The sequence below is a fragment of the Myotis brandtii genome, unplaced genomic scaffold (assembly GCF_000412655.1).
Source record: "Myotis brandtii unplaced genomic scaffold, ASM41265v1 scaffold68, whole genome shotgun sequence".
In the NCBI taxonomy this organism is placed as follows: Eukaryota; Metazoa; Chordata; class Mammalia; order Chiroptera; family Vespertilionidae; genus Myotis; species Myotis brandtii.
In genome coordinates, this window is record NW_005370657.1 from 733,753 (window position 1) to 756,704 (window position 22,952).

General features: G+C 54.2%; 2 protein-coding genes across 6 annotated transcripts in view; both read left to right on the top strand.

The window, feature by feature from the left end:
- The window catches only part of ZDHHC12 (zinc finger, DHHC-type containing 12), a 590,635-nt gene that overhangs the window by 556,432 nt on the left and 11,251 nt on the right, over positions 1-22,952 (top strand). The gene's annotated exons all lie outside the window — the stretch shown is intronic.
- Positions 1-22,952, top strand: part of ZER1 (zyg-11 related, cell cycle regulator) — a 25,801-nt gene that overhangs the window by 776 nt on the left and 2,073 nt on the right. The window contains exons 1-15 of one of the 5 annotated variants that reach the window (XM_014529317.1): positions 7-123; positions 7,408-7,659; positions 8,966-9,116; positions 9,334-9,770; positions 10,087-10,263; positions 11,058-11,172; positions 11,328-11,474; positions 12,237-12,410; positions 16,148-16,363; positions 17,028-17,069; positions 17,208-17,327; positions 18,235-18,350; positions 18,941-19,129; positions 19,991-20,088; positions 21,959-22,061. In XM_014529317.1, coding sequence (XP_014384803.1) covers positions 7,502-7,659; positions 8,966-9,116; positions 9,334-9,770; positions 10,087-10,263; positions 11,058-11,172; positions 11,328-11,474; positions 12,237-12,410; positions 16,148-16,363; positions 17,028-17,069; positions 17,208-17,327; positions 18,235-18,350; positions 18,941-19,129; positions 19,991-20,088; positions 21,959-22,061 — 2,243 coding nt within the window. In that variant the 5' untranslated portion in view covers positions 7-123; positions 7,408-7,501. Of the gene's footprint in view, positions 1-6; positions 124-7,407; positions 7,660-8,965; positions 9,117-9,333; positions 9,771-10,086; positions 10,264-11,057; positions 11,173-11,327; positions 11,475-11,764; positions 11,912-12,236; positions 12,411-16,147; positions 16,364-17,027; positions 17,070-17,207; positions 17,328-18,234; positions 18,351-18,940; positions 19,130-19,990; positions 20,089-21,958; positions 22,062-22,952 lie in introns of those variants that run through there. The other 4 variants (XM_014529315.1, XM_014529318.1, XM_014529316.1 and 1 more) reach the window with 4 other exon arrangements.

Consider the following 22,952-nt stretch of genomic DNA (forward strand, 5'->3'; position numbering starts at 1 on the left):
CTCCCGCCCCCGGGAACCCAAGTTCCGCCTCCTCGACCCCCGTCTCCCTCAGACCCCGTCCCTTAGCCTGACGACATCCCCCGCCGGCCCGGGCCGCATCCTCCGCTCCTCGGCGGCCGCCAGGTGAGGAAGCATCCCCTTCGATCCCAGAGCCAAGGGATGTTTCTGCGTCCCTCCCCTTCCCCTCCTGCCTCGGCGCCTCGGCGTCGCTTCAGCATCGCAGCTACAACCACTTGCACAGGTCCGTCTCGGCCAATGGTGGGAGGGCTTCCTCCTCCTCTGCCCCTGCTGCCAGGTCTGAGAAACGTGCCTTTAAAACTGAGCTGCCTTCCTCCAGAGAGAAAATGACTCCCTGTTGAATGCCCCTACAAAATGGGGGATCATGTCGGACTGCCCCTCCTACCTGTTGGATGAGCTTAAGTTCCCCCAAAGCCCTGCTTCAGAGCTCAGGGACGGTTTGGATTCTGGCTCAGCTCCTAAAAGGGATGACAAGGTGCAGGGAAACCCAACAGGCTGAGATTTTCCAACTGGGTGGGAAAGCGACGGGGTGGGGTTGCAAACCTGAGGAGCAAGGAGCCGGGTAGGTGAGTTGAAACTGAAACTGCTGGCCACTGGAGCTCTGTGGGTGGAATGTGACTTGGCTGCTCTTTGGCCCACGGTGTCCAGGATCCCCAGTCTTTGCCTGTGCCTGCCGGCACGTTTGGTTTTCCAGGGGAGAGGGATGCCTGATGCTTCCTTGGGGAAAATCACCCCATCTGATTTTTCTCTTCAGGGCACACACTAGTTAGAATGAGCACGGAAGACAGGCTTCCTTTAGAATAGGAGGTGGTAGCTAGGAGAGAGGGGCCTCTCTGTTTTGGTTCATTGCTTTATTCAGCAAAGAATGAACATAATATGTAGGATGGCTCTGGAGAAAAACAAAGAAGAAAAAGCCATGGAAAGAGCCAGAGCACAGGCACCTTTTTATAGAGGGTGATCAGAGAACGTGTCTAGTCGATACCTGATCAGAGACCTGAAGGGAGCCCTACAGCTCTCTGGAGGTAGAGCATTCAATAGCAAGTACAAAGGTCCAACCTGATGCTTTTAAGAAACAGCATGAGGACAATAGGGCTGGAGTAGAATGAAGGAGGGGAAGGGTGGCTGATGAGGTCAGAGAAGAGTGGGGACCAGATAGTGTCGGGGAGGATATCAGGGACTGCCTGTGCGATGCAAGGTCATGGGGTGTCTAATGGGGCACATTTCAGAACTGTGCTAACTTGAAATGTCTGGTGCTTGGAGAAAATACAGGTTTGTTTTAGATGACAGATGGCCATTGTGCTCTGGCCTTGAGTTGTAAGTACCCTTTTTCCATCTCTCTAATGGTCATTGATGGAATAAATACAAAAAGGGCAGCCATAGAGCCCTGTGGTTAAATCAGGTCATGCCATTGCTTCCTGGTTGTGAGAACTTGGGCAAGGGATCTTTTTCACCGAAGTTTCCTCATCTGTACAGGGAAGATGGTACCTTGGTCCAGATATATATATATATAAAATTGATTTCAGAGAGGAAGGGAGAGGGAGAGAGAGATAGAAACATCAGTGATAAGAGAGACTCATTGATCGACTGCCTCCTGCACACCCCACACGGGATCGAGCCCACAACCCGGGCATGTGCCCTTGACTGGAATCAAACTTGGGACTCTTCAGTCCGCAGGCTGATGCGCCATCCACTGAGCCAAGCCAGCTAGGGCTTGGTCCTGGCTTTTTGATGACAGTGGGAGGTGATGGGGGCTTTTTAAAAAGAGCTTAGCAAGACCCCATTCCGCTACATAAAACAGGCAAAATATGGTGTTGAAATAAATATGAAGACAGGTTGGTGAGGGCAGTATACATTGGCCTTAGATGTATGGTCAGAGTGTGTGTGGCTGATCTGATGATGGAGATTGTCCATCCCAGATATGCCCAGCAGAGGCTGAGATTTTGCAGGTTGATCTCCTTCCCACCCCACAAGTCTAGACCTGAGTCTGATAGGCGGAGTGGGGCGTTTGGGGGAGAGGACTTGAAAATGAAAAGTCAGAGCACGTAGATGCTGAAAGCCAGCATGTTGGAGCTGGGTCGTTGGACTAGCGATCTAGGTCAGGGTTCAAGCGCCTGCTGTGCTTCGGGCCTGCTGTGTGAGCTTGGGCACTTACATCCTGTCTGGACCTCAGTTTTCCTGTCTGGACTCTAATTCTGAAGGCTACCGGGAGGTGAAATGAAACGAGGTTCTGAAAGAATGTGTTGCACTTTAAAGCCCTCTACAAAGGTAAAGGGCTATTCTTGTTAGCATCACCAAGATTCTGCAGCTTCAGTAACTGAGCTGTTCTTGATTCCTGAAATGCAAGTTCAGAGTCTCCCCCTCGGTCATCTATTTTTGGATCATGAAGCTTCAGAAATGAGCAGATTTTCCAGCTTCAAAAATGAGCAGAAGGGTCTCTCCAAACATCATTCTTTGGAAATTGCTCCATAATGATTGGTTACTACCTACTTTAAAAAACCTTTTTAAAAAATATGTTTTTATTGCTTTTAGATAGAGAGGAAGGGAGAGGGAGAGAGAGAGAAACATCAATTGGGTGCCTCCTGTACCCCCCCACTGAGGATCACGTTCGCAATCTGGGCATGTGCCTTGACCGGGAATCGAACCAGTGACCTCTTGGTTCATGGGTTGATGCTCAACCACTGAGCCACACCAGCCCGGCATTTGCCACCTTCTTCCTATCATTTCATGCCATGTCCTCACCAACCGCATGAGGTAGGTACATTTGCAACACACCAAGCAGGTAAGGACCCTGATGAAGATTGAGGGTGTAAATATTGCCTGGGCACCATGTGGAACTATGTCTCCTCCCCCTCACTGTTGTCATGGAGATCTCAAGGATCACACAGGGTCCCTGCCTCAGGAAGCTTCCAGTCCTTGGCAAACAAACAATAGATGTCCACAGGATGGTTCCCAGCGATGTCCGACCATCTGTACTCAATGCCCAGGGATGCTCAGAGTTGTAAGGAGGCAGTGAAGGCTCACGCCACAGAAGGGAGAGCTGAGGGTGGGAGAACCCGTTCGTGCCCATAGCATAATGGTAGAGAGAGCCAGGCACCTACTGGGGGACCTTAGGCAAGTCATTGTACTTCTTTGAACCACAGTTTTTTCATTTGGAAAACAAAATTATAATATAGTCATCCCTCCGGTTATGTGTGGCTGCAATGAGAAGATGCATGGGAAGCTCAGAGCACTGGGTCTGGAGCTAATGAGTGTGTGTATACATATTGGTCTGTACATCTCCATAGGCCGTGGCAAATGACTTCACCACTCAGCCGCAGCTGCCTCGTGTGGTGGTGAACCCACAGAGTTCTTGGAGTATGGTGGTCAGTATGGGTGTGAGGGTGTCTTGTTAGAGGCCCCTCTGCCCTGGGTAGCACCAGCGAGCGGTGATGACTTTCCTCTTCCACTCCATTTCCGTATCTCCCTAACACGACCCCCCTACAGACTTCGACTCCGCAGGTCAGCCCTCTGACCGTCACCTGCACCCCTGCTCCCCAGAGCCCCCTGGCACTTGCCCTGACTCCCCTCACAGCAGCCTGCTACCCCCAATCTTCCCTGTGATCCCTTCCCTCCTGGAAAGCTTCCAGCCTCTAGGGCATTTGTTTGGGGTCCCTTCCCCCCCGCTCCTGGGTGAATATTTCACAGGTGGGCGCTGCTCCCAGGCTCAGAGCTTCCTGCCCCCCAGATCCTGTCGGCTGGGTGTCAGCGCTGGTGGGGTCCCACGCTCCCGCCTCTGGACCTCACTTTCTCTCCCCTCCGGTTGGTGGATGGGAGACTGAATGGTTTGGTGAGAAGCACCGGCTTGGTTTAGGGTTGCATCCCATTCTTGCCAGTCACTTCAGGCAAGCCTCGGTGTCTTCATCAGAAAATGGTAACTCTGGCAAAGCAAACCTTTATTCTGTTGGTGCCAGGCACGGGCCGGACCCTGTGGATCCAGGAGCGTGGGGCCAGGGGAGGGGTCGTTAGACAACTGGTTACACAGATGATGAATTAGCCACAGTGTCCGAGGGAATGCTGTTTTGTTGGTTAAATCGGAGGCCGTGTGGAATCAGCGCAGCGCCACGTCTGAAAGTCACCGACGTGGGGGTGGCGGCTGCTGCTCTTCTCTCCTCCTCTCCCTGCTGTGCCCCCTCCCTCCCCCGGAGGATGTCACAGCTCATGAAGGATCCAGTTTTATCTCTCCCGGAGGATGTCACAGCTCATGAAGGATCCAGTTTTAGAGAACCGGCAGGAGCGGGGATGGCAGAGTTCTCACCAGGTGCTGCTCTGTGGCCATCAGAGTTCCCTCTGCCCCAGGTGCCGGAACCCCCGATGGCGGTGCTGAGGAGCGAGGAGCTGGGCAGCGGAGGTGGCTGCCTCTGTGGGTGCCAGGCCTGCAGCTGGATGCCCACAAGTGGCCGGGCACTCCAGCCCCCAGGCTCTCAGCCTCGGTGCCAACTTGAGGACGGTTCCTTCCCCCTCCGGCTCAGCCAGCCCCAAGCAGCAAGGTCGGCGCTGCCCAAGGCAGTTAGCAAATGGTGCCCTTTGCCTGGTTTGTCTTTTGGTGGCTTTGGCGGCTAACAGGGTGGTGCCTCTTCCTCCTGAGGAGCAGAGTTAGGGCAGAGCAGCTCCCTGGGTGACTGGGTGTGGACCTGCAGAAAAGGCAGCTCTCGGTTACAGTCACGAGGTTCCTCGGTGGCCACTGGGTGCCTAGCACTGTCCTGGGCAGGTGGGCAGGGAGGATACGAGAGCAGGTCTTGCCTCGGGGCTCCCACGTGTGGCACAGCCTGCGAGCCCTCGTCCCTCCCGCAGGCATCTGCCGACACCCTCCTGTTTGTCAGGCCCCGTGGTGTTCAGCCCTTCTTGTCCAGCACATCGTCGTGGAGTTGGGCTGTGGTGCCCGCGCCCCACACCGTCTGTCCCTTCAGCCTGTGCACAGGTTGGCCTTCTTTCTGGAACGCCTTTCCCTTCTCTGCCCGCCACCAGAGTTAACTGTGACTCATTGGGTTGCAGCTGCAATGCCACCTCCAAGGCAGGTCCCTGGCATCGACACAGGGAGCCCCGGTACCTCCCTCCCCTTCAGAACACTGTTCCCAGTTATGGGGGGCGGGTCTGGGTGCCTCCTGGGTGGCTGGCTGTCCCCTTTCGGAGCCACTGTGCTTCACCAGGAGAAAGCCCTTGTCTGGTTTCGTTCACCATCGGATGCACGGTGCTCACTAGAGAGTTACCGAGTGAACAAGCAAAGGACCCGGGCTAAGCCCGGGAATGAATGCCAGGCAAGACAGCCTGGTTCCCGCCTCGTGCAGCTGGCCGCCTGGCAAGGAAGCCAGGTAGTTAGCCCAGCATCAGTGCAAAGCGTGGACTATTATGGGATGGCCTTTGGGGCCACAGCAGCTACACTTGGCAGCCAGGGGAGGCTTCCTAGAGGAGATGGTGTTGACATTAAGACCTGAGGGTGCTTAGGCATCAGCTAAGCAAGGAGGAGAGGTTAAAGGTGGTGGACCGGAGTGGTCCGTGCCACTTCCTGCAGGAGGGACGTGGATGTGTATTTGGGGGTGGGAGCAGTATTTGTTAGAAAGTGGAATAGTTAGTTGAATTTGGATGGTCTCCGTTGAAAGCAAACCGACTGAGCAAAGGTCTGAAGGTGACCCTTATGGCCTATCGTCAGTGCAATGGAGGAGGCCAGGCCAGTTAAGTGGGGGTCTGTGGGCACGGGGTTGACCAGAAAGCTGGTTCTAACTCTGGAGGCCTTGAGTGACGCTCAAAGAGATGGGACTCATAGGTCTCCAGCTGGGACTGTCTCCCAGCCAGCAGTGTGCCCTCCAGTGGCCCAGGCAAGAGAGACTGCTGGGCTCTTGCAGATCTGAAGGCAAAGGAAGGCCATGCCCAGGGCCCAGGCAGCCTGTTTGTTGTGCCTTCCCTCAAGGGTGTCCCATAGCCAGTGGGACAGCTGGTACAGGGCCTATGGCAGGAGACTCAGGAGTTGGCAGCGCAGACCTGGAGCTGGACAGGAATGGACTGCTCTACTTGGGGACCAGGGCTGGTGAGATAGGAGAAGGTGATGATGATTATGATGCTGATCATACTGGCTTTTTATTGAGTAATTACTATGTGCCGGGAACTATGCTCAGCCATTTCTGTGTCATTCCGTGTTATCTTCACAAAGCGCTCCCTACTTGGAATAGAAACTGAGGCACAGAGAGGTGAAGACACTTGCCCAAGTTCCCCTGTTCTTAAGCAGCAGGGCTGAGACTGGAAACTGGGCTCTTACAGCAAGCCCACCAGTATAATGTTTTCAAGGCCCAGTGTTGTATGTATCTGTACTTCATTCCTTTTACGGCTGAATTATAGTCCATTGTATGGATAGACCATTTTTGTTTGTCCACTCATTAGTGGACAGACACTGTGTTGTTTCCATTTGGGGCTATTACGAATAATACCACTATGAATTTTAACGTACAGCTTTTGATGTGGACGCATATTTTCATTTCAATTAGGAGGAGCCTGATTCTTCATCATATAGATTGAGATTCAGTGATAACATGTCTATAAAGCCCTGGCACATACTAAGTGTTCAAACAGTGACAGCTAGATACAAGTTAGATTACACAGCAGGGGCCCTGGCCAGGTAGCTCAATTGGTTGGAGCATCATCCCCATGTGCCAACGTTGCTGGTTCAATCCCTGGTCAGGGCACTTATAAGAATCAACCAATGAATGCATAAATGGGTGGAGCTAAGAATTGATGTTTTTTCTCTCTCTCCCCCTCCCTCCCTCCCTTCCACTCTCTGAAAAGCAATGGAAAAAATATCCTCTGGTGAGGATTAACCAAAAAGAAAGCCCCTGTGATCCACACCCAAGCACTGGGTTCCCAACACACAGGTCTTTCCACAGACATTTGTGAAGGCATAGAAACACTTGGAGCCCTGACCGGTTTGGCTCAGTGGATAGAGCGTCGGCCCGGGGACTGAAAGGACCCAGGGTCGATTCCGGTTGAGGGCATGTACCTTGGTTGCGGGCACATCTCCAGTGGGGGGTGTGCAGGAGGCAGCTGATCGATGTGTCTCTCTTATCGATGTTTCTAGCTCTCTATCCCTCTCCCTTCCTCTCTGTAAAAAAAAAAAAAAAATCAATAAAATATATTAAAAAAGAAAAAAAGAAACACTTGGACAAGGCCCCCTGCTCTTTGCAGGCCAAATCATACAAATCAGCAGAGGGGACAAAGAGGAGGTCGGGAATCTTGGGGCCTGGTCCGCTAAGCTGCCAATGTGAGTGTGGCATCTGGAGCCTCAGTTTCCCTACTCAGGAGTGGACCTAGGACAGCTGGTGGTTCTGGCCCTCGGGCTCACGTAGCTTCTTTCCCATTCTCTAGGCTGTGGCTCTGCCAATGACCCTGTGAGTGTTGAGGAGTGACTGTTGTCCCTGGAGGCCCCTGTCCTGGAGTGGCCCACCTTCCTGCCCCCAGCATGGCGTCGGACACTCCCGAGTCCCTGACGGCCCTCTGCACCGACTTCTGCCTGCGCAACCTGGACGGCACCTTGGGCTACCTACTGGATAAGGGGTCTCCGAGGCTGCATCCAGACATCTTCCTGCCCAGCGAGATCTGTGACCGGCTCGTCAACGAGTGAGCAGGCCTGGAGCTGGGGCAGGGGCACAAGTCTTTAGATGAGCATGTGTGGAGAGATTAGGACCAGTGTGTGTGCACCATGTGGTAGTGTGACCATGGATGTGTGAGTGTGAGGGTGTGTGTGCATGCACAAGGGTGTCCATGGGTATAGAATACTGGTGTACCTCTGACTGTAAAGTTATGTGTGTGTGTGTGGGGGGGTAGGTGTATGAAGGAGTGTGCACGTGAAGGAATGGGTCAGTGTACACATGGGCTTCTGCAGCACAGGGAATGTCTGAGTGTGAAACTGTAGGTGTGCATTACACCTATGAGGGGGTACAGAAGCCGGCACATAAATGAAGTTGTTTGCTGTCCTGTGTGTGTGCACACCGGAGCCTGTGAACACGTGACTGTGTGTGAACATTAGGTTTACACATCAGTGCCCAAATGGATCCATGACCAGGGATCGAATCGTTCAGAAAACCTTGACGTGGCCCCTCCAGAGGACTCCCCGCTAGTGGAGGCTCCTAGAAGCATGGCATGTGTTCACTGACCTCTGGGATGTCGAGATGCCCAGAAGGGAACCTGCTAGACCAGACAGTTGCATATAAAGTGGGAACCTGTGTGTGAGCTGAGGACAGAACCCAACTTGTAGTAATGTTCTGAGCACTTAATGTGGGTCAGGCAGCTCTGGGTGGATCACTTTGTAGACCAGAGTTATGGCCATTTCACAGAGGAAGAAACCAAAGCCCGGAGAAGTTCAGTTACTTGAGTGACGTTGTCCAGGTAGTGACTAGCCAAGCAGGATTTAGATTCCAGAGTGTTTGACTACAAAGCCTTTCCCACCAAGACCAGGATTCTCGCATAAGCTGGTATCTCGCAGGGTTTACTGAGGGCTTGCCTGTACCCACCTGGGAACTCCATACCCCTAGACTTAATTCCTGTGGGAAAGGGTCCTGGGAGGGGCTGGTCAGGGAGCCAGAAGCTGGCTTAGAGAAGAGGTGTGTGGACAGTATGTTTGCTCTAGAAGTGTCTATGGTTTTGGGGGAAGAGCTTGGGATTTTCTATTGATAAGAGGCCCCTTCATCACCAGGAAGTCTACCTTTGGACTCCTGGTTCCTGGAGGGGGCAGGGGCACAGATCAGGGTATCTCACCTATAGGGTAGTCAGGACCCAACCAGATACTATGAAGAAGAGGAGGAGGAGGAGGAGGAGACAGAGGTTGCTGCTGGGGTGATCAGAGAAGGCCTCAGGGAGGAGAGGGCTTACGCTGGGCCTTGCAGGGGACAATGCCCCTCCCCTGAGCCAGGCTTCTCCCTCCCAGGTACGTGGAACTGGTCAACGCTGCCTGCAACTTTGAGCCACACGAGAGCTTCTTCAGCCTCTTCTCAGATCCTCGTAGCACCCGCCTCACCCGCATCCACCTCCGCGAGGACCTGGTGCAAGACCAGGACTTGGAAGCCATTCGCAAGCAGGTAAGACCTGCCTTGCCGGGCACGAGATGGGCATGGGAGGCGGCCCGAGACAGTCAAACAGTGAGTCGGGCAGGGCCGATCACCTCCAGGACAAGCATCCCAAGGCCCGTCCAGCGCTCTTCCCCACTGGACAGACCCCTCCACGGCCCCCCTTAGCCCAGGGCCAGCCTAGGGCAGGGGCTGGGCAGGGTGATGACGGAGCTGTCCCTCCTCCCAGGACCTGGTGGAGCTGAACCTGACCAACTGCGAGAAGCTGTCGGCCAAGAGCCTGCAGACACTGCGGAGCTTTAGCCACACCCTGGTGTCCTTGAGCCTCTTCGGCTGCGCCAACATTTTCTATGAGGAGGAGAACCCAGGGGGCTGTGAGGACGAGTGCCTCGTCAACCCCACCTGCCAGGTGCTGGTTAAGGACTTCACCTTCGAGGGCTTTAGCCGCCTTCGCTTCCTCAACTTGGGCCGCATGATTGATGGGGTCCCCGTGGAGTCCCTGCTGCGGCCGCTCAGTGCGCTGGCTGCCTTGGACCTCTCAGGCATTCAGACCAGCGACGCGGCCTTCCTGACCCAGTGGAAAGATAGCCTGGTGTCCCTTGTGCTCTACAACATGGACCTGTCGGACGACCACATTCGTGTCATCGTCCAGCTGCATAAGCTGCGGTGAGCAGCCCGCCCACAGCTCGCTGGGGTGGGGGTGCGGGTGGGGGAGGTTCGTGTTGTCAGTCCCAGAAGGGTCATGAGCCCTGGCCAGGCAGAAGGTGGGCATAGAAGAGACGTCCCCTTCCTTTAACCCCAGGTGGCAGCTGGATCAGGGTTGTTTGGGGCCCCCGGGTCCCAGTAGGATTTTTCCCAGAATGCCCTGCAGCAGTGTGGTAGGGAGGGGCCCTGCCCTGCCGTGGACTGAAGCAGCAGGGTCTACGAGACAGTCTCAACCTGTGTCCAGCTCCTGATCTGTGCTCCTCCCCCCAATCTCCAGACACTTGGACATCTCCCGAGACCGCCTCTCCAGCTACTACAAGTTCAAGCTGACTCGCAAGGTGCTGAGCCTCTTTGTGCAGAAGCTGGGGAACCTCATGTCCCTGGACATCTCTGGGCACATGATCCTGGAGAACTGCAGCATCTCCAAGATGGACGAGGAGGCAGGGCAGACCAGGTGGGCCCACCGCCACGGTGGCCGCAGTACCACTCAACAAGCATTTCCCAAACGCCCTCTGCCAGTGCTGTTCTGGGTGCTGGAGATAAAGGAGCGAATGAGGCCCTGCCCTCTCCAGTCTGTGTGACAAGCCATTATCAGGACTGGTAAGGGAGACCCGGGCTACCCTGAGGACCAGGAGAGAGGGACGAGGAGGAATGGCATCCAAGCTGTTTGAAAGTTCATTCTGAGTTCAGAGGCAGGGTGTCCTAGCAGAGGGAAGGGCACGTGCGAAGGCTAGAAGGTGCAAGCGCCAGGAGTGACTGGGAAATTGTCCGCTCAGACTGGCCAGAGACAGGGCGGCGGTGTTCAGGCGAGGCTGGCGGTACGGCCATGTGGTAGGTGCTGCAGCAGAGAGGCTGGTTCCTGGGTTGGTGGGTCGAGAGATCGGATTCAAACCCACCCAGCGGTAATTGGCCACAGGCCTTCTCTGTCCCCAACCACACTTTAGCGGGTTTGCTTGTTGGGCCGGTCCCTTCATGATTGTTGGTGGAACCTAAAGGTGACACGTCCTCACTAGAATGGCAGGTAGTGTTTTCCAAAGGTGACTACAGCCACACCTCCCATCCCACATGCTCTTCTTCCATCAGGAGGCAGGGTCTATGTCCCCTGCCCTTAAAAAGAAAAAGCTGAGCTGGAGGGTCTAGAAGAGGGTCCCTAGTAAATCCCCAAGCCCCCCAGGGAGCAGCCCACCTCCCTGCTGAACCTGGGGCAGCCCCAGCCTCGGGCCACTGACCCCAGCACCTCTTCCCCAGCACCGAGCCCTCCAAGAGCAGCATCATGCCTTTCCGGGCTCTGAAGAGGCCGCTGCAGTTCCTGGGGCTCTTCGAGACCTCCCTGTGCCGCCTCACGCACATTCCGGCTTACAAGGTGTGGAGTGGGGGAGGGAGGAGCAGGGAGCCCTGGAAGAAGGGAGGGGTGGGCTGGGGGGCCCACCATGTCTGCCCCGGGCTGGAGGCGGAGCCAATATCGGAGGCTCCCCCATGTGACCTTTTCCCAGCGGCCTGAGCATGCTTCCTCCCCAGGTGAGTGGTGACAAGAACGAGGAGCAGGTGCTGAACGCCATCGAGGCCTACACGGAGCACAGGCCCGAGATCACCTCCCGGGCCATCAACTTGCTTTTTGACATCGCACGCATCGAGCGTTGCAACCAGCTCCTGCGGGCTCTGAAGGTCAGCCCCGCCCCAGAAGCAGTGGGGCCTCGGGCTCCCACCGTCCCCACCTGGAGGACCCTGGCCTTGGCCGAGCCATGTGCCAGGGCCCCTGTCCCTCCTCTACGTCACCTCATCCCCAGGACACCGGCAGTCCTACCCCCAGCCCACCCCACAGTGCCTCACCTGCCCCAGCACTGGCCTTGTCCCAGGGCCGCCCACCATGTCTGCCCCGGGCTGGAGGCGGAGCCAATATCGGAGGCTCCCCCACGTGACCTTTTCCCAGCGGCCTGAGCGTGCTTCCTCCCCAGGTGAGTGGCGACAAGAACGAGGAGCAGGTGCTGAACGCCATCGAGGCCTACACGGAGCACAGGCCCGAGATCACCTCCCGGGCCATCAACTTGCTTTTTGACATCGCGCGCATCGAGCGTTGCAACCAGCTCCTGCGGGCTCTGAAGGTCAGCCCCGCCCCAGAAGCAGTGGGGCCTCGGGCTCCCACCGTCCCCACCTGGAGGACCCTGGCCTTGGCCGAGCCATGTGCCAGGGCCCCTGTCCCTCCTCTACGTCACCTCATCCCCAGGACACCGGCAGTCCTACCCCCAGCCCACCCCACAGTGCCTCACCTGCCCCAGCACTGGCCTTGTCCCAGGGCCATGGCCCGGCCCTGCCTTCTGCTCCCCAACCTTGGACCTGTGCGAGCCCCCTCGAAGAGCCCTAGGCCTGTCCCTGCACAACGTCCACCGGACTTGCCAACCTGGGCCCCATACCCTGTCTTCCATGTAGCTGGTCATCACAGCCCTCAAGTGCCACAAGTATGACAAGAATATCCAAGTGACGGGCAGCGCCGCCCTCTTCTACCTGACCAACTCCGAGTACCGCTCCGAGCAGAGCGTCAAGCTGCGCCGCCAGGTCATCCAGGTGGTGCTCAATGGCATGGAATCCTACCAGGAGGTGACGGTGAGCCCCCTGCCGCGGTCCTGCATGCTCTACCCCGCCCCCTTCCCTGCTCCCCCTGTGGCCCAGCCTCCCAGCCTGCTCGTAGATCCCTCAGATGCCATGCTTGCTCCCACCCTTTCTCGCCTGGCTCTGCACTGCCCTTGTCCCCACACCCCGTCCCTACAGCAGCAACCCTTCCCTACAGCATCACCCCCAGACTCTGGGACCTGGCATCCAAGGCCCACTAACCCACCCCACGCCACTGCCACCCTCTCCCCAGGGCCCTGCTCTCCTGCCCCTGGGCCTCTGCTCATACTGATTCCTCCACCCTCTGCCCAGTAACATTCTGCGGTGGGCTATTTTTTCAGTAACTGCTTTTCTTATAAAAGTAATAAAGATTCTTATTGTATAAAAGTTGTAATTATAGATAGAAAAACCCACCGCCCAGAGCTAGCCCCGTTCGCACTGCCGCCGCCGCTCTGGGTTTCAGTCTGTGGGTCTTTATCTAGTAAAGGCGCTCGCTCTGCATGACGCTGTGTAACGCCCGTGGTTTCTGTTTCAGCAGTCTCGTGGATGTGGACCTCTCCCATACCAACAAAATTTTAAAAATAATGTTTGTTTTCTGATTATAAAAGCAAGACACTGAATGCTTAGAAAACAAATTCAAGTAAAAAGAAAGTGTAGTAACTAGAAAGTCAAAGTTGTTCATAACCCCAGCTCTCCTCCCCAGACAGCTGGATCTAACGGTGGGTTTTCACAATCGTTGTCGGCCTGGTGTCAGCGTCCTCAGCCAAGGAGAGGCTGCCATGGTGCTGCCTGACCACTCAGAGGCAGTGGCCAGCCCGTCCCCCGAGGGACCAGAGGGGGCGCCCCTGAGGGCCTGGGCTGCGGTGGTGGACTCAGCCCCGCGGCGGAACATTGAGGTTGCTGGGTTATTGCTACTTCAGTGAGGCTGTGCTGACTCTGCTTAGCTGACTCCCCATGTGCTGCGTGTCCAGAAGTGGAATTGTGGGGCCGTGGGGATGTGCGTTTTGAAAGCATTGGGTTCTCGAATTGCCCTCCAGAAAGGCTGTGGTGGGATGCGGCCCCTGCAGGGGTGGGAAGGCCCGCTTTCCCAAAGCCTCCAACTCCAGGGCAACTGTTGTTTCCACATAGAGACCAATTTTATAATCAAGTAAAAGGGGCATCTTTTTTTAATGAAAAATATTGCTACTTGAAGACTCTCAAATGAATGAATAAACTCTATCAAAGAAATGGAAATTAAAATAACAAGGTACCACATTTCACCTCAATGTTGATGGAACCCGACATTGACAAGGGTGAGGGGACGGGCACTCGCGCACTTCCCAGGTGAGCTGAGTGGAGCAGCTCTTTAGAGGGCAGCTGTCAGCACCTGCCCAGACTAAACGTGCACCTCTCTGTTGGCCTAGGTGTCCCACAGTTGGAAGTCTTAGAGGGAAGGATATGCATACATCCACCTTTTTTTTTTTTTTTTGAGAGAGAGAGAAACATCAATTTGTTTTTCCACCTATTTATGCATTCATTGGCTGCTTCTTGTATGTGCCCTGACCAGGGATCAAACCCACAACCTTGGTGTATCAGGATGATGCTGTGACCAACTGAGTTAGCAGCCAGAGCCTATATCCACACTTTTTGATTAAGTAGAGGTCAGTGGAAACTAAAATGTTTTAGTATTAGGGGTCTGGAAAAGTTAACGCACGACCCCCCCCGCAGTGGGATATTATGATAAATCTGCACATCCTAACATGGAAGGTGCCCCCTGCATATTGATAAGTGAGGAGAAGTTTGGGACCAATATGTATAATGTATTTTCTTCTCTTTTTTTTTAAATCATTCTTTTTTTTTCCTTTTCTTTTTTAAATATATTTTATTGATTTTTTACAGAGAGGAAGGGAGAGGGATAGAGAGTTAGAAACATCGATGAGGGAGAAACATCAATTAGCTGCCTCCTGCACACCTACTGGGGATGTGCCTGCAACCAAGGTACATGCCCTTGACCGGAATCGAACCTGGGACCCTTCAGTCTGCAGGCTGATGCTCTAACCACTGAGCAAAACCAGTTAGGGCTATAATGTCTTCTCTCCCCCAAATATATATTTGTATTTATATAGAAAAAAATCTAGAATGTACACCAAACTTTTTTTTCTTAATATATTTTTATTGATTTCAGAGAGGAAGGGAGAGAGAGAGATAGAAACATCAGTGATGAGAGAGAATCATTGATCAGCTGCCCCCTGCACACCCCACACTGAGATCAAGCCTGCAACCTGGGCATGTGTCCTGACTGGTAATCAAACTGTGACCTCCTGGTTCATAGGTTGATGCTCAACCACTGAGCCACCGGCTGGGCTAAACATCTTCAATTTTAAGAACTGTGTGCTCCCTCTTGGTCCAGAGACCCCACAAATAGCCAGCAAGAATGGCCTTGGACCACAGCCTGCCAGACACAGGTGTCGCTTTACAACTCCTGTTCCCCACAGGCCCCCAGGCTCCCACATGGCAGAAAGAGGAAGGCCTGTGCACCCCACTTTGCTTTACAACTCCTGTTCCCCACAGGCCACATGGCAGAAAGAGGAAGGCCTGTGCACCCCACTTTAACAGTAATAACTCTGGGAAATGAAGTGGGGGACTAACTGCTCAGATAGTATTATTTGAACTTTTTTCAGTAAGTATTGCTTTTATAACAAAATAAATTTTTTCTCAAATTAAAATATATATGTATATTGTGCGGGGGAGACCAAGAGTTAACCACGGGTGATATCTTTTCATTTACATAATTAATAAAGTATGATGAACTTCCAGTATCTAATGAGAAAAAATTAAGGAAATTAAATCACAAAGAAAATGCGCTGAGACCACTATAAATAAAGCCTGCAGACAACGCAGAGAAATTGAGGATGTGGAGCCTCCAGAGCTCTCCTAACTGCTGGTGGGAGTGTAAACTGGTACAGCCACTTGGAAAACAGTCTGGTGTCACCCGGTAAAGTTGAAGACACCCACACCTTGTGACCCAGAAGCGTCACCCCACACGTGTGTGCCCTAGTGGGGCCCATGTGCATGGACACCGGGATGCATGTACAAGATATGTTTGAAGTAGTCAAAACATTGAAGTCCACCAGCAGTGGAGTGGATGAGTACATTGGAATACTATACTGCAACGAAAAAGGAATGCATTTCAGCTACTTAAAACAACATGCTTGATCTTGCAAACCTGTGGTTGAACTAAAAGAATCAAGATGCTAGAAAATCTATACTAATAAAAGTGTAATATGCTAATTAGACCGGACAGCTGAACGACCTTCCGGATGAAGCCACGGCTGGAGAGCTGAGCCCCTTGCACGAATTTTGTGCATCAGGCCTCTAGTCTTTCAAATAAAAAAGCAGGGGTTGTGGGCATCTGTAGTGGGGAGAGGAACTTATGATCAGAAAGGGACATGGGGGCTTCTGGGTGCTGGCAGGGTTCTATTTCTTGACCCAGGTGGTGGCTACATTGTTGTTGAAATGCTTGTCTGCTTTATAATTATTTGTAAAACTACATTTGTTATTTTATACACGCTTCTCTATGAATATTATATTTCACAATTTTTAAAAATGTGTTTTAAGGAAGCCTTGTAGTCTCCTCAGAAAGCCTTCCTGGACCACCACAGCTCTGGATGATCCCTCACCTCGAGAGAGCCCCCCAGTTCAGCTCGAGAGTCTGCCCCTGACTCTGTGCCCCTTGTCTCTGCCCGGCCCAGGTCCAGCGGAACTGCTGCCTGACCCTCTGCAACTTCAGCATCCCCGAGGAGCTGGAATTCCAGTACCGCCGGGTCAACGAGCTCCTGCTCAGCATCCTCAACCCCACTCGGCAGGACGAGTCGATCCAGCGCATCGCTGTGCACCTGTGCAACGCCCTGGTCTGCCAGGTGGACAATGACCACAAGGAGGCCGTGGGCAAGATGGGCTTCGTGGTGGTGCGTGCCGGCGGGCGTCCCCACCTCCCTCCCTCCTCATCCGTAGCCCCACTGCCGCATGAATCAGGCTAGACCAAAGGAAGTTTTTCCTATCAGTGCATGTTGCTTACGACCCCCATAGCTGTCCTCCACCTAGAACATCCTGTCATCCCCCCCTTAGCCCCGCTCTTGAACACACTGTACAAGTCACTCCTGCCTCCTCAGACCAGGTGCCTTGATGTGTCTTCCCAACTGCAAGTGAGCTCGGTGGGGAAACGCCATGCTCGCTCCTCCCACCATTACGTCCCAGCACTTTCTAGCATAAGGCCCAGTGCACAGTAGGGAGAGAACAGCTACTTGCTGAAGAAAGGAAGGGAAGAAGGGGGAAGGAACATCCAGTCTCTTCTCATATTCTCACCGGGGAGGCTGAATTCCCCAGAGGGGGAGGGCCGTGCCCAAAGCCACTCAGGGAGTCAGGGTTGAGCCAGGACGAGCACCCAGGCCTCCTGATGCCAAGTACCAAGTCTGTGGGTTGCACTTCTTCCCACAGCCTCCCAGCAGGTGGGCAGGTTTGGTCTTGTCAGGTGTATTGGCCAGGAATAGAAGTGCTGTCGCCCCTGGGGGTGGCTGGGGGACACGGGAGCGCTTAAGTCCTGGCCCCTGCAATTCTCTTCTCTGCCCACAGACCATGCTGAAGCTCATTCAGAAGAAGCTGCTAGACAAGATAGTAAGTGGAGTCTTCCTGGAGCCCCTCATGGGACTGGTTTGCCCCGGGGGTGCCCATGTTTTGTCAGGGGAGCCCTCCCTGGGTGCCAGGAGCCGCCCGTCCCGGTGAGCTGTGCTGAGCCCCCCTCTCCCGCCGCAGTGTGACCAGGTCATGGAGTTCTCCTGGAGCGCGCTCTGGAACATCACGGACGAGACGCCCGACAACTGCGAGATGTTCCTCAACTACAGCGGCATGAAGCTCTTCCTGGACTGCCTGAAGGTAGTGTCCCCGCCGCAGCCTCCGGACCCTCCACGTGCCACTCCGGTCCCCAGGCCCCCGCCCCCGGGGTTCCCACCGGAGGCCAGCAGGGGCCACTCACAGGCCCACCAGCCCAGGGTTTGCTGCAAACAGAAGCTCCAGAGGCCTTCCCTGACCCAGCGGCCTGGCTGGGCCCCCGTTACAGCCCTCCCTCCACGGGAAACCGCCCGCCCTCCACAGCGCCTCCTCAGGCCGCCCCGTCTGGCCGGGGCCCATCGGGACATCAGCTGGACAGAGTTCTGTCCAGTAGGATGGTCTGTTCATCCTGAAACACATCCTTTGTTTTCTTACTCTAGTTTCTAAGGGATTCCATTCAACTAGTATTTTTTAGTTTTTAGTTTTTGTTAATTCTCACATGAGGATATTTTTGTCCATTATTTTTCAGAGAGAGTGGAAGGAAGGGGGAGAGAGAAAAACAATATGAGAGAGACACATCAACTGGTTGCCTCCTGCACGTGCCCCAACAAGGGGTGGGGAGTAAACTGCAACCCAGGTACGTGCCCTTGACTGGGAATCGAATCAGAGACCCTTCGGTGCGCAGGCCAACGCTCTAACCATTGAGCGACACTGACCAGACTAAACTGGTATTTTGAGCTTTGATAAACAGAACCATGTTTGTCTCATTCACAATTTTAGGTCCCATCCCCACTCAGCCTTTGATTTTTGTGGCAAGGAGCCCCCACCATTTTAATCCCTCATTGTGTGTACCCAGCACTGCCTGGGAGTACTAGAAGGCAGGAGGGCAGCATATTGCACCCCCTCTTTGTGTATCGGAATGGCCAGACAGACGCTCACAAAGCGTCTAGGTTAAGCATGCCAGACTAATTAAGTACTAATTGATGTGGCCCAACGGCTCTCATTTGGCCAGGAATTCCCCGAGAAGCAGGAACTACATCGGAACATGCTGGGGCTCTTGGGAAATGTGGCAGAGGTGAGGGAGCTGCGGCCCCAGCTAATGACTTCCCAGTTCATCAGTGTCTTCAGGTTGGTGCTTCTCTCCTTTGCCTTTTTGCCTTGGCTGCCAGGATGCTCAGAGTTCTAGTCTGTGCTTAGTAGCAGCAATTGCTCTTAGCCTAGGTTTTTGTTATAAATATTACCTTCTCTCTATAGCAGTGATGGCGAACCTTTTGAGCTCGGCATGTCAGCATTTTGAAAAACCCTAACTTAACTCTGGTGCCGTGTCACATATAGAAATTTTTTGATGTTTGCAACCATAGTAAAACAAAGACTTATATTTTTGATATTTATTTTATATATTTAAATGCCATTTAACAAAGAAAAATCAACCAAAAAAATGAGTTCACGTGTCACCTCTGACACGCGTGTCATAGGTTCGCCATCACTGCTCTATAGTATGGTTTCTTATTCTTTCAGCTCTCCAAAAATGGTCCTCTAGTGGCTAACCTTACATTAGCGCCCTCAGATCCCTTTTACAAGTCCTCTGGGTATGGACAATAAGTGACAAAAAAATCAGTAGTTCCTCTGGCAGGTGGTTTGTAAGTTGGGCTCCAGCAGCTGGTATCTGAAGAGGGACTTGGGGGGAATTGGACTCCATTTCTCTCCCTTCTTGGCAGCAATCTGCTGGAGAGCAAGGCCGATGGGATTGAGGTTTCCTACAATGCCTGCGGCGTCCTGTCCCACATCATGTTTGATGGGCCCGAGGCCTGGGGCATCTGCGAACCCCAGCGGGAGGAGGTGGAGGAGCGCATGTGGGCGGCCATCCAGAGCTGGGACATCAACTCCCGGAGAAATATCAATTACAGGTGCGGAGTGGGGGGGGGGGTGCTGGGACAGGACGCTCTTTCCCTGCACGGTCTGGTCGGAGCCTCTGGCCTGTCTTCTATCCTCTGTCCGGTCTGACTTACTGAGGCGGAGTCCCCAGGCAGCAGAGAGCAGAGGGCACGTGTCCCGGCCGTGTGTCCGCGTCTCCCTTCCCACAGCTGTTCCGTGCAGATTTCATGCCTTTCAGCGCAGCTGGCGTCAGGGCGTGCTCTCTGTGGCTCAGTTTCCAGCCACAGGTCGGGGTCTCCCTAGTCGTGTTATGACTGGGTCTCTTTCTTCTTTCTTCTTTCTTTCTATTGGTGGGGATGACCGGGTCACTATGGGCGGGTGGCCCATCTGATTGGCACTGAAGTTGAAACCCATATTGGGAGGAAGGGGCTCACGCTGTGGCTTTGGTGACGCCCCAGTTATGACGTCCCCAGGAGAGAGGAAGTGGATCACTGCCCCAGGGGGGTTGCAAATACATTTTGGGGGCTTTTGGACATGAGTGCTGATGGCCCAGGGAAGGTCACGGTCAGCAGTGCGGTCACACCTTCAGCCTCCCAGGGCGCAGCCCCACTCCCGCCCCCCGCAGGCTGGGCCACTCCTTGCTGAGGCCCCCATTTCTGCACCACCTCGTCAGTGTCCCTCACCTCCCTCATGTGTCCCGGCCCTTGACCTCTCGCACCGCACAGGGGAGCGGCCTTGCGGAGCCTGCAGTGGGTTGAAGGCCAGATGCCCGCATCCCCTGCGCCCTGCTGGCCTGCTCACAGTTTGTTTACAGGGCCCCGCAGGGAGGAGCAATGTCAAGATGCTCTCCCCCAGCCCCGGCACCAGAGTGACCTTGATTTCTCTTCCCACAGGTCGTTTGAGCCAATTCTTCGCCTCCTTCCCCAAGGCATTTCCCCCGTCAGCCAGCATTGGGCCACCTGGGCCCTGTACAACCTTGTGTCTGTCTACCGTGAGTACCCCCTGGCCTTGGTCAGAGCCAGGGACACCCCGACTGAGAGCAGCCTTGCCCTCCAGAAACTTATAACCCAGCCTTGCCCTCCAGAAGCTTATAACCCAGCCTTGCCCTCCAGAAGCGTATAACCCAGCCTTGCCCTCCGGAAGCTTATAACCCAGCCTTGCCCTCCAGAAGCATATAATCCAGTCTTGCCCTCCAGAAGCTTATAACCCAGCCTTGCCCTCCAGAAGCGTATAATCCAGTCTTGCCCTCCAGAAGCTTATAACCCAGCCTTGCCCTCCAGAAGCTTACAACCCAGCCTTGCCCTCCGGAGAGCTAAAATCAGTGTCTGTGCCTCGGAGCACAGCCCTCGCTCTCCAGCATTTGTGGGGCGCACAGCATAGTGGCTGGCCTGGCCCCATCACCAGAACAGGCCTGGCAGGCGAGACGGCCACCCAAAGTTCCCAGACAGCTCTCTTAACGTCTCCTGCTTCCATGTGAATGAACAGGCAGAAATCTCCATGCCTTCGGGAAGGCAGAGGGAGAGCCACCCAAACAAAGAATCCGAGAGAACAGGAGAGAACCTTAGAACAGCTCTAACTTGCTTCCTACCTTAGAGAGAGGGGGCAGGACATAGGGAGGAAGCCCCAGCCTCCTCCCGTAGGAGAGCCTGAGCTGTCCTCGGCTCGGCGACTCTGGGGGACGTGAGAAAGAGGGTGCCGCGCTAAGACTTAGATGGCAGACCAGGTGTGACCCCGAGTTCCCTCCCTCACTGCTATGTGACCTGATGCGGGTTCTTTAACCTCCTCTGTGAAATGGGGAGAATGATGTCACCTACCTCATAAGATTGATCTGAAAAGAGGACCAGCAGAAAGTGCTGAGCCGGGGCCTGCACATGCTCAGTCCTGTTAACCTGCAGAGCGGATATGCATTCGGGCTCAGGGGGCAGACAACCTGGGTTTGAAAACTGGCTCTACCACTTGCTGTGTTACTTTAAGCAGGTTTCTCGACCTCTCTGTGCCTTAACTGTCTCATCTTTAAGATGGGATAATAATAATAGCACTTACCTCATAGGATTGCTGTGAAAAAAGGCATGTTAAAGCACTTAGAACATACCGACTGTTCAATAAACAGTAGCCTCTTTTATTATTCTTTGAGGTTAGTCTTACTAAAAAGTAGCACCTTACCTCAAAGAGGCAGCGTAGCAGAGGAAAGAGCTCTGAACTGGGACTCCCTCGGACAAGCTCTGGAGTGACTGTGGGTGAATTACTTCATCTCTCTGAACCCCAGTTCTTTCATCTGTAAAATGGAGACGGTGAAGATAGTTCCTGCCACCTAGAGCTGCTGCAGGCCCATTGGAAGGCCGTGTTCTCCATGGACACCAGGCACTCGAATGCTCCTGGTTGGAGGGAACCATGAAACCCCCACTGGAAAGGCACGGTGTTCCACCCTGGCTGACCACCAGCGTCACCTGGTGGTATTTTGTTATAAATACACAAATAACGGTTCCTGGATCTGTTGAATCAGAATACCCAGGGCAAAGCTTAGGAATCTATATTTTTACAAAACTTCCCAGAGAACAGAAGCCACCAGTTTAGGTGATATTTTCCATAGAGTGAGTTGGGGGGGAGGGGGGAATGCTGCTGCGTACCAGAGTTGGGGGAGCTTTTCCAAGGATTCACCCCTTGCTCCCCGTCCCGTCCCCCCCCACTCGGGCTGGGCAGACATGGCTCTTCCCAGATTAGAGCAGGGCCCTCTCGCAGGCCTGCGCATTTGTCCCACCTCTCTGAGAGGGCAGTCCTCACAGCAAGGGAGGGTTTTCTGGGCCACAAGCTAAGCGAAGACCCACCCTGATCCCCTGCTATCTGCCCCTACCTACCCGCAGCGGATAAGTACTGCCCCCTGCTGATCAAAGAAGGCGGGATGCCCCTTCTGAAGGACATGATAAAGATGGCCACGGCGCGGCAGGAAACCAAGGAGATGGCCCGGTAAGAGACAGGCAGTGTTTCTGCTGGAGCCTTGGTTTGGGGGGCTGAGGGACACGGCGGGCGGTCAGGGTGGAGGTGGACAGCATATTGATGTCCAGCTGGGGCCTCCCTGAGTGTCATTTCAGCCACAGTGTGGCCATCAACAAGTCAAATCAGAATCTTTCATTATTTCTGGCTAAAAACATTCCAACGGAAGGGAGGAAGCAGTGTGGTGACGTACCCTGCAGAGCGTCAGGCCCTTCGCTGCGGTGGGGTTTTCACTGGAGTCTAAGATGTCACTGGACTGACGTCACAGTGATCCTTGCTTTCTCTAGGATCCGTTCTAGGAGGGAGCGGCTTAAGTTTACCCCAATTCCTGACGGTGCAGAATAGAGGGTCGTGGAGAGGGGCCTGGAGCTCCGAGTCTCGCAAGACACGACGGGGCTGGGAGTGTTGGCTGTTTCTGCGGTTCTTTTTGGCAAAAGGCACAGCTTAAACATTAACTGACAGATTTATCCGAGTTTAAGAATAGCAAAATGATGGTTCTCACATTTAATATCCCTAAAGAATCATCTGGAAAGACTGCGATGTACAGGCCCCAACCTGGATGTTCTCCCCCAGTGGGTGTGGGAGGTGGGCCTGGGGACATTCACTGTCAACGGGGTCCCAGGAGGTCTGAGAAGCACTGGGTAAGACTGGCCCGGTCACTGTGGACATCTCCATAAGACCCGAGTGTGTACCTGAGCTGCCTGTGTGACAGCAGCTGTGATTGGCACGGAAAGGGCGCTTCGGAGCAGTCACTCCGCCTCGTCCCAGCTCCTGCCCACGCCAGGCATCCCTTACTTCCTAAAACGCTTCCGGGCGCTCCTTAGCACTGAGAGGCTGCAGTGAACAGCACCCCCCCCACCCACC